General features: G+C 35.3%; 2 protein-coding genes across 2 annotated transcripts; one reads left to right on the plus strand and one right to left on the minus strand.

Annotated features, from left to right (window-relative positions):
• Positions 1-181: 181 nt before the first annotated feature.
• On the minus strand, positions 182-2,898 carry LOC140816872 (transcription factor VIP1-like). Its single transcript, XM_073176358.1, has 4 exons — positions 2,305-2,898; positions 1,961-2,093; positions 692-776; positions 182-608 (listed from the first exon to the last, which is right to left on the minus strand). The coding sequence occupies exons 1-4, from the start codon at positions 2,799-2,801 to the stop codon at positions 361-363; spliced, it is 963 nt and encodes a 320-aa protein (XP_073032459.1). The 5' UTR covers positions 2,802-2,898; the 3' UTR covers positions 182-360.
• A 4,172-nt stretch (positions 2,899-7,070) lies between these two features.
• LOC140816844 (vacuolar iron transporter homolog 1-like) lies at positions 7,071-7,958 on the plus strand. Its single transcript, XM_073176326.1, has one exon. It carries the CDS (start codon positions 7,201-7,203, stop codon positions 7,870-7,872), a length of 672 nt encoding a protein of 223 aa, XP_073032427.1. The 5' UTR covers positions 7,071-7,200; the 3' UTR covers positions 7,873-7,958.
• The last annotated feature ends 2,672 nt before the right edge of the window (positions 7,959-10,630 follow it).

A 10,630-nucleotide genomic window follows, 5' to 3' on the forward strand; every position in this document is an offset into this window, starting at 1 on the left:
CCCTACATTCATTAGGATGACCAGACTCGATTTGCGTTAGCGTACAGAATAGGCATGAGGTTGTAATGTTTTCTTGGGAATGCCTTTCTCACTCTCTACTCACTTTTTTTTTTTATCTATATAATTTATTTATTGATCAAACAATAAAGAAATGGGAGAGACCAGGCCATCAAACGGCGAATTAGAGCTTCGAACTTATAAGTTCATTGAGATTTAGTACCAACGACATATACATGGCTTCATTTGTATCTCTAGAGCGAATACATGATAAAATGACTTATCTAATCACAACCTTACGTACGTGGAAACACATGTATACACGTATATACAAGATTCTAATAACACAATATATGAGATGCTTCAAGCCATCCTATTGAAATCTGGGAAACTAGGTGGGGCCAGCCCGCCATGCCTAGGATTATTCGGGTCGGATTGAGGTATTTGAAACTGTTGTTGCTGCTGTGGCTGGTGATTGCCAAAGTAATGGTAAGCTTGTGGTTGAGAGGAATACTGGGAGGACAAACCTCGGGTATTCCCATTGGCAGATGGAATTTGTCCAGCTGCAGTCTTAAGTCGCTGAAGTTCATCTTTTAATGTTTCATTCAACGCTGAAATTCAAGTAGCCATGCTTGTGAATTTGGTTTATCAAATTATCGGTATTTGAGACTCGGAGAAATTAAGCAGAACATACCATCTCTGAGGTGTGCTTGCTGCTCCAAAGCTTGCAACTTTAGTTTAAGTTCCTTGTTTTCAGTAGACAAGCCAGACGTATCTCTCTGCATTGTGTGAAAATAATATATGATAAGCAAGTTCTTAAATATTAAAATTGCTATTTTGCTTTGATTCTCATGGTAAAGCTAAAACAGGCCTAGCAAATGCAACAGATTCTTCAAACATAAATTAAGATGATTTAGTTCAAGTTTGTAAATTAACGAGAGGTTCTATACGCTTGATGACTTTTGCATCTACAATATATAATTTGACAAAAGGTAAATAGTATTTTGATTAATCCTGGTTTATCTTATGTCTTACAATTCTGATAAGTTTTGTGATTAATTGTGATTTATAATGCGAGAAGCATTATCAGAGGATTCCACTACATAAAATTATGGTATCTACATCACAATAGTCTTGTGTCAAAACAAGGTCATACATGCCTGACTTGCATCAATTTTTCAGCTTATGTTTGGCCACGAATGCTCTTGAAATGCATTAAGAAATGTGTAACGTGAAACATATAACTAACATAAAACCTCGAAAAGCATCTTGTGAAACAAACCTGCTGAGTTAAATCTGCCATCACACTTAAAACTATGTTTCTTATAAGTAGGTCATGACATGGGTACACTATGGCCACCATTTGCGGCTCACATATTTTATTACAATACAATTTACAATACTAAAACATGTTAAACAGTGAATGAAGAGATAAATGACGGTGTGAATCAGTAAAAGATCATTCTACAGACAAGAAGTTATCGACCATTCAGAAATAAGCCGCAGTCATGAAGAAAAAATTCAGGGCCTATATAATGGTAAAATACTTGGGATGATGCACATTCTGCATGCATTAACCATGAAGCCCAAGCTTGGAATACTTTAAAAGTGTATGCATATTGCGCTTCAAATAACTTTGGGTAAAACTTAACTCTAAAACCATTTAAGACGGCTAAGCCCAGTATTTAAAGAATACGGCTATCGGACTGCCTTCATAAAGAGTCAGTAAGTTAAATAAAACTATCACCCGAAGCAATTCCACGAGAAATTGATTCTATACCAAACAAGACAGTGGGACCATGTTCGTGTGATTGAGTTAGTTCCCGTTATTCTTTTAAGCACACCATTCCATTGAAAATTCAGAACTATTTTAACTGATTTCAAGAAAAACTATGGAGCTGCAGAGCAAGCACGCAATCGTTTTTGTTCACTTTAACAATTACAGGAAGCAATAATAAAATACCTGCAACAATGTGATCTGAGCTGATAGTGTGGTTGCTTCAGTCTGCAGAGTCTGCACTTTCCTCTCCAACTCACTTGTGTACCTAACTTTTCGCTCTTTCGATCGCGCAGCAGATTGCCTATTCGCCAGAATTCTATAAAGGAAGAGTTCTCAGCTAAGACTTGAAATCGTGACATGGATTCTCCGTATTTCGTATCCGACCCAAGAGAATAAGGGAAATTTATTTTAAAGATCAACAAAATAAGGAACATCCATCCATACCTTAAATTTCAAGAAGTTCCATAAACAAAAGATATCTCAGAAATCCAGTAAATAACAGGTCAACGCGGTGATAAAAATCAAACCTTTTTGCTCTCTTGGGGTCAATCAAGGCAATCTCAGCGAGTCTATCAGCAGCCATAGCCTTCTTCGAATTGGAGTCCAAGTCAGACGACGTCGCACTTGAATACCCATCCATGGAATTGCTATGCCTGTGCTTCGGCCTGGACGGAGCCGCTTCGGAGCCCGGCGTCGGGCCGTCTAGTCCAAGGCCATCGAAAAAATCCGCGTCCACCGACAGGCTCCTCAAGTGTAAGTTCGACCTGGGTTCATCAGTTTTGTTGAGGTGAGCAGACGGCAGCGGCGGCGGACCATTGGGGATGAGTGAAGGTGGGTGAGGGGGCAGGTCGAGGTCGAGGTCTGCAACGACGTCGTCGAGGAGGATGTCATCGAGGTCATGGAACCGGAAGAAGGTGTCGGAGTGGGCCCGGCGGTGATGGGAACCACGGGTCGGGGTGTCGGCCATCTGGTCCAGGTCGACCCGGCCCGGAAATATGGGCTTTGTGACAAACTCCGGCTCCATTATTTCATTTGTTATCCAAGATTAAAATAAATAAAAAAAAGAAGTGGTGTTGGGTGACAATGAATTTTGTTCTCCGGAGAGGAAGAAAGAAACAATTTTGGTTGAAAATGTGCTTTGACTAATATGGGAGCTGTCCACATCTTATTTTTATAATATATATAGAGATCGTGCCATGTGGCAGTTGATAGGGTGGAATGCACGTATATATTTATATTTTATTATTATTATTGTTATTATTATTATTATTATTATTATTATATACTGGAAAACGAATGGAAAAGAAAAGATTAATTGTATTTATCAAGCATGAGATTGTCTATCGAGTGGATCTCATGTAAGATCGTCTCACGAATTTAATCTGTGAAACAGGTTAACCACACTCATATTCACAATAAAAAATAATACTCTTAGCATAAAAATAATTTTTTCATGGATGACCCAAATAAGAGATACGTCTCACAAATATGATATGTAAAACTGTCTCACATAAATTTTTGTCTTGTCTATATATATTGAGATGACAGAAAATCAGCTGAATCCTTATGATTTATAGACTTTATAAACATACTAAATAAATCAAAATTAGGTTTCATCACCGCCTACACGTTTTAATTGATTATATTATATTAATTTGGCTTATTATTTCTATTTGAAAGTTTATAGCAGAACTTTTGAATTTTAAGAAGACAATTTAATTTATTATTAATCAATAACGGTGTAAAAAAATTTACGTATGCATGCATGGATTTACGATAACCATACACAATATTTGCCTCCGAAAAATACGATTTTTGATTAATTTTCTGATTTTGTACACCGACTAAATTTAATTTTCTCAATATCCAAAATTAATCTTGGCTCCAAATTATAATATATCCGGGTCCAGTATTATATGTGAATAATGAACTTAATACGAAGTTCTCTAGTTCATTCATTAGCCTTAATTACAATTTAGTCACTCACATTAATTAATTTAAGTTTTGTTTGTTGATAAACTCACGAACCTCTTGATTAATTGTCTTTTAAATATATTTTTATATGAAAATTCTCGTGATTTTGTGCACGAGCTCCGGTTCGAAGTTCATTTGGATATGGTCTCGAGTATCTTATTTTGTGGTTCAAATTAAACACGGTTTTTTTCCCTTTTCAGATGGGATTCATTCCACTGCAATATAATTTTACTCTCTCGACTCGGTATTTGATATTTTTGTTCCGAATAATTATTTGAGACATTTTAATATTACATCAGTAAAATTAAAAAAAAGAAGGAATAAATAGTCATATTCCATCCTTGAAGAGGGGTACGGTCAATTTAATTATGATTAGATGCATAAGTGGAAGGGTATATTCCAAAATTTTAAAAGTATTGGAAAGTGTGAGAACTCAGAAGAAGTGAAATTGTGCACAATCTTTATATACTTAATTTGAAGTGTTGGTGGCATTCATGTGGATTGCACACTCGTTGCCATGTAAATTTTACTCATTCCCCAATTTTTTGTGTCTCTATTCTTTTCCCTTTGTAAATTAGTGTTTTCCTCTTCATCAATCCAATATCTTTATTGATTCCACTCAATCATGTGAAATTCAACCAATTAAATTAGGTTACTAAGCCAATAATATTCTATCATGGTTGGTGCTATGTTTAAGCGAACAATAACATAATTATTTTATCATTAATTATGAAAAAATTCGAGACATATATCAGATACAACATTTATATATAATCTCATCGTTCACACCAAATAGTGTGTGTCTATTAAGTTTCTTAAGTTACGTAACTATTCAATATATACATTACATTGAACAGAAGAGTGTTCCAGATGTCTATTAATTACGGAATAGACGGTCTGGTCAACTATGTTCATATTTACAATAACAAGTACTATATTCGACATAAAAAGTAATCTTTTTTCGAGGATGACCCAAATAAAAGATCAGTTTCAAATTTTTTGTGTGTAATTACTTCACAAGTTAAAATTGGATGGATTCTGCCAGTATTTTGCAGTATCTTGAAACAGAATGTAGACACTTTGACAAAAACTTGTGTGAGACGGTCTCATGGGTCTTATTTGTGAGACGGATATCTTATTTGGGTCATTCGTGAAAAAGTATTACTTTTTATGCTAAGAGTATTACTTTTTATTGTGAATATGGGTAGGGTTGACCCGTCTCACAGATTAAGATCCGTGAGACGGTCTCACGTGAGACTCACTCGTAGACTTTTCACCTGCAAAGTTAATAAACCTTTTATAAAATTTGTTAACGTCAATAATATCTTGGATCTTTGAATTTGATTAAAGTATCTAATTTTAATTATAATTTCTAACTAAATATAAAATGATGAAAAAAGTAGAGAGAACTAATAGGTAATTTAAAAAGAACAAAAACTCCGATGAGACGGTCTCACAAATCAATTTTGTCAAAATATATAAAAAAAATTACATTTTCTGATACAAAAAGAAATAAAATAAGTCAAGAGAAGGATTAGATTAAATGTCAATTATTAAATGCAATGCAAATTACTGGAGATCGAGTAGTTGAAGCCAAAATGAACCTGGTGCAATGGATAGTAAGCAGTACTTTCAATCTAAAGAAATAATAATTAAATTTTATGTATTTTTATTCAAAACTAACATCTTTTTAAAAAAAAAAAAAAAAAAACAGAGCTCGGTCGTCCCAGAAAACTTTTAATAAAATAAAAAAGTAAATAACAAGAAACTAACAGAGATGAAAAGGAATTTAACCTAAAAGTGATGGTTGGGCATCCGCATTAGTTCGTGCTTTTCTCATGAATCAGCCGAGTCTGTTATACAGTTTACAATTCCTTTACGAATTGAATTCTTACGTTAGAATGCATGTGATTCCTAGCTAATTGTCTGCCAACTGGAAATCTCGTTCTGTAATAAACAATGTTTCTTATGCACGACGACTCTACTCACGCATCATCGGTACATTCAAAAAAGAAAAGACTTTGTTTTTTTTTTTTCAGAAAAATAAATTCGTGGTTTTAAAATATACTACAAATGAAAATCTTTAAGTATACGTCTATTGTCATAAGCACGATAATTATTGCTATATATGAAACAAATAATAAATATGAATCAGATTCGTTTCCAATTGAAAAGTGACTCCACTAGTAATTGCTTCAATTTATTTTTAGAGAAAGAATCTACATTTAGTAAAAGATTATTGTAATTTAGCTTAATGTTTCATGAGTGGACGATCAAAGGATATAAATTCAAATACGTGTTGGTAATAGCTTCCTGAAAAATATAATAAAGCTGAAATGTTTTGATCGCATTATGTCTCCATATTTATCTCAACGTTTAAGGCTCCTTTGCAAGATTGATTCTACCATAAAAATACTAAAATAGATTGATACACACACACACACACACACACACACACACACATATAAACATATAGCTGGGATTACGAAACTTTTTCTTTATTTTTTTAAACGTTAATTTTATGGGTGATTTTATCCAAAATGTAATTTTTAAAATAAATTAAGTGAGTCGCTTCTCTCGTTACAAATCTTGATGAACCGTATAAACATCATGACCAAGTGGCTAGCAAATATATATATATAGAGAGAGAGAGAGAGATTAAACTCACTGGCGTAGAGAAGTAAAAGTTCATGAAATCAAATTTACAAATAGATTTCCTGATGGTATAACCGTATAAGTAACCAGCAAGTGCCAATTGATAACCCATTATCCAATTGTCTAAATCAGAATGGAACGTCAACAAAAATAATAATGTATAAAAAAGAAAGAATTACAAGTAAATATGTTTAGCATAAAATAGGTGTATAGTTAATTGTACATTAATAATCAGTTCTCAAGTTCGCAACGAGGTCTTGGTTCGAGATTTAATTGTAGCAAATCATCTTAGACTCAACAAAAAAAACTTTATATCTATAAATATGATTATTTTCTGCGCATTGTCTTTTTTTCTCACTGAATTTATGTTGGCAACATATCTCCGATCGTTGTATGTTTAAACAGTGAGGATAACATAAACAATTAGCTATATACGCAAAAATTTAAAACTTTGTTTTTGCAATATAGTTTCTCTAGTCTTATATTTATTTCACTAAATTAATTGAATATTCACCTCACACCTAATATATTTTTAAACAAAACTTGTCAAACTATTGGATTTATGAGAATATGCATGCTTATGTAAAGATCCAATGAGTTCGTATTTCAAATAGAAAATATATATCACTGTTAATACACCTATATATTCAAACCCTAACTCCACTTATTTCTCTACTGTTGCTCAACTTTGCCTTCTATAAGTACCATGGCGGAAGGAGTGTGTCTACCACACTCATCTTCCTAACATCACATTAAAATTACTGAAATTCCAATTTCCAATCTCACATTCTTCAATGGCTGCAAACCAAACACAAAACCCTGATATCAGATTCCCTCTTCCAGTTGACCATTCTCGGCATATGGCCCTGAACCTCGAAGAAAACCAAGAATTTGACTACTCGAAACGGTCCCAGTGGCTGCGCGCGGCTGTTTTAGGCGCCAATGATGGCCTTGTCTCCACAGCATCATTAATGATGGGAGTCGGAGCTGTCAAACAAGACATCAAAGCCATGATTCTGACAGGTTTTGCTGGCCTGGTAGCGGGTGCATGTTCCATGGCGATTGGAGAATTTGTATCCGTTTACTCACAGCTTGATATAGAACTGGCTCAAACGAAGAGAGACAGGAAAAGGGCCGCGGCTGGTGTAGCGCAAGAAGTTGATCATGAAAGCAATGAGAGTCTGCCGAATCCAATGCAAGCTGCTGCAGCATCAGCTTTGGCGTTTTGCGTGGGGGCGATGGTCCCGCTGCTTGCTGCTTCTTTTATAAAGGGGTACTGGGTGAGGACTGGTGTAGTGGTGGCGGCCGTCAGCGTCGCCCTGGCTGTTTTTGGGTGGTTAGGGGCCGTGTTGGGGCGGGCTCCTGTGGTGCGATCGGCGGCGAGGGTCTTGGTTGGAGGGTGGTTCGCCATGGCCATAACATTCGGTTTGACCAAGCTGATTGGTTCCAGGGGCCTTTCTAGCTAGGAAGCATTAATATTGTGTTAATTAATTTGCGCTGTAATCTGTATGTATTTGTAATGGAAATAATATGTTAATAATAAAGTGTAGATTCCTCCTAGTTTCTCATTTTATTAGTAATATGCTTTATAAAAATTAATAATATTATTTGGAATAATCATATTTATCATATTAATAGTAAAAATATAAAATAATAAATAGGCCGACATACATATTTTAGATTTTTTCGAAAACTAAAAACACATTTTTAAACAATTAAGGAATTTTTTTAGAAAAATAATTAGAATATAACTTTTCTAAAAGATAAATAACCTAATATTTTAAAAATAAAGATTTAAAAAAAAAAACAGTTGATCGATTCACTTCAAATTAGTGCACTTGAACTCCAACTCTCATTATTTGGTATGTACGGGTCGAGTGGGTGAGCTAGGTAGGTAATCTATTGAGCAGATATGTGTATTTTTCCTCGGAATTTTTTTAACATGATGGGAGTAATGTTGACCAAAAATGATGATCTCGGGTGACCTGGCCTGTGAATACTCTAGACTAGATAGGATGAACTCATATAGCCTGGTCTGGCCTGTGGGTACTCTGGACTGTGTATGATGAGCTCGGGTGCCCTGTCTATGCCTGTACTATGAGTACTTTTGACCGAGTAAGATGAACTCAGGTCAGATAATCTGCACAAACTCAACAAGAAAATATTAGTGGGCATCGGAAACCCCACTCCGATGCTCAAGTCAGTACATGGCACACTAAGTAGAGATATAATTTATTGAATATAATATAATGCAATATCATGTCTCAAAGGAGAAGATAACCTTGATTGCAGTGCCTGGACGATCTTCCTAATTAAGCATTTATGTATGCCCTGCATTCTGACAATAGGCACGACGACCCATACTGTCTCTGGTCTTGTAATGGACACTGATTTGTCATGTTAATAATTACGAGGTATTGTGACTATATTTATGGGCTTGACTCTCATCTCCTCATGGTTGACCCAGATAGTTCCTATTGGTGACCGAGTAAGGTCAGCCCGGGTCAGGTGGCCTGGAAACGTATAAGGAAACGGACCCCTCGATTATCGGTGGACAAGATCCATGATCACTTAATTTAATCTTCTTGGATATCTCGTCTTGTCTAGTAAGAGAAGACTCCAAAGTGCTACAAGTGCCCGGGATGCCAAGGGCTTCCTTGCATGGCCAAACACATTTTCCACATGGACAGTATCATTGAACCATGTCTTGTTCGGCCAAGAATAAGAGACAAGCTTGTATGAGTCCATAGTGGTTTAATATATTTCTCAGGTTGCTGCATGCCCGTTATTTAAAAATGTTTTTTCTTCTTTATCTGGGTTGGCTTCTCCTTGATCTCCTCTTAACATTCAAATCTCGTTCATGATCCGGATATGGGACCCGACGAGGACTTAATCCTCGTGAGGATTAAATATGGAATCCCCGATTAGAAAAAACGGGAATTAAGATTCGTGTTCTACGTTTGCCTCTATGCAATTTAGTTATCTATATTGTCAAAATTGAGTTTTAGTTGTGTAGTTTAAATTTTAGTCATCTTTACTATTTTATTAAATCTGAGAGGCTCATAAAAACTACCCTGCGGACACCAATTTTTCTTCCTCTTTTGCCCTTTTGCTTCAACACAGTAATATATCTCTCTCAAAATCTTTCCAAATCTCCAACAAAACCGTTCCATAAACTTCTTCCTCACGATTCTCTCTGCATCATCTTCATAAATTAACCTTCCCTCACACCGACTCTGCACAATTCTCTCAGATATTGTTGCTTCACCTTCATAGAATCCGCTTTCGTCTGCACTATCTCCTCCAACAAATCCATTGTTTTCCTGTCTGCCGGTTCAAAATCAATTTTCCGGACAAGAAAACTTACATTAGTTTCCTCTGGTAAGTTCACAAATATCTTCCTCCCTTCAGCCTCTTCAGATTATAGGGCGTAACCATGTATGTCTTTATCCTAGGTTGCGCTTTGTTGTCTTTGTTAGTTTTTAGGTTATTATTTCTCTGATTTTGGTTTTTTGGTGTTTTGTTATTTCTCTGTACACATTAGTTTTGATGAATGCACTGCGAAAATATAATTTTCTATTGGTTTCAGATATAAACAAATATAGCTATTTGATGATGATCAACGCTTTCACCAAACATCCTGCCTTTCAGTGCTTTAAAAAAATTTCCCTGTGGTTTGTGCAAAATTCTCACATGACAGCTATAACAAGGTTTACCTAAAAAACATGAATACTTTTTTATACGCTTTAATAAAATTCTCAATTTGTAAAAAAAGTTTGAACTTTTTCTTATTTGCATATCTGTTAAGTACCTTTATGTATGCATTGACAATCACCATCATCGTGTTGTGATAGGAGCAGTTGCTAAAATGGCTATGACCTATACTGAAAGCTGGAGCTTGAAAAAGGATTGATTTAATGTTGACTGTATATTTGGACAGGCCTTAGGAGATCTATCATGTTAATGTTATTCCATGTTATGAAAAAAAAAATAGAATGCTTCTTTATTGTGTTGTATGAATCTCGGCTGTGAAACAGGCCTCGAGGCATAGGCACTACATTTGGGGATGAGGGTTGTCCTGATCTTTCCTGTTTGTTCTTAATGTTTCGTCGATCACAAGGGTCTAAAATGTGCGGCTACATTGTGTGTTTGATGATATTTAGCTTTATCGGATCCAGTACTTGAACTTCAGTTGGCTTGAATCATGTTTTTTTTAAAAAATAC

This window comes from Primulina eburnea, chromosome 16 (assembly GCF_022965805.1).
Source record: "Primulina eburnea isolate SZY01 chromosome 16, ASM2296580v1, whole genome shotgun sequence".
In the NCBI taxonomy this organism is placed as follows: Eukaryota; Viridiplantae; Streptophyta; class Magnoliopsida; order Lamiales; family Gesneriaceae; genus Primulina; species Primulina eburnea.

What these genes read in the sequence shown, in the direction of transcription:
- LOC140816872 (XM_073176358.1), bottom strand. Translation starts at nt 2,801, where the DNA reads ATGGAGCCGGAGTTTGTCACAAAGCCCATATTTCCGGGCCGGGTCGAC. An exon ending in GACCCCAAGAGAGCAAAAAG is followed by an intron (nt 2,094 to 2,304) that starts GTTTGATTTTTA and finishes CTTCCTTTATAG; the next exon opens with AATTCTGGCGAATAGGCAAT. An exon ending in GCAAGCACACCTCAGAGATG is followed by an intron (nt 609 to 691) that starts GTATGTTCTGCT and finishes CTTGAATTTCAG; the next exon opens with CGTTGAATGAAACATTAAAA.
- LOC140816844 (XM_073176326.1), top strand. Translation starts at nt 7,201, where the DNA reads ATGGCTGCAAACCAAACACAAAACCCTGATATCAGATTCCCTCTTCCA.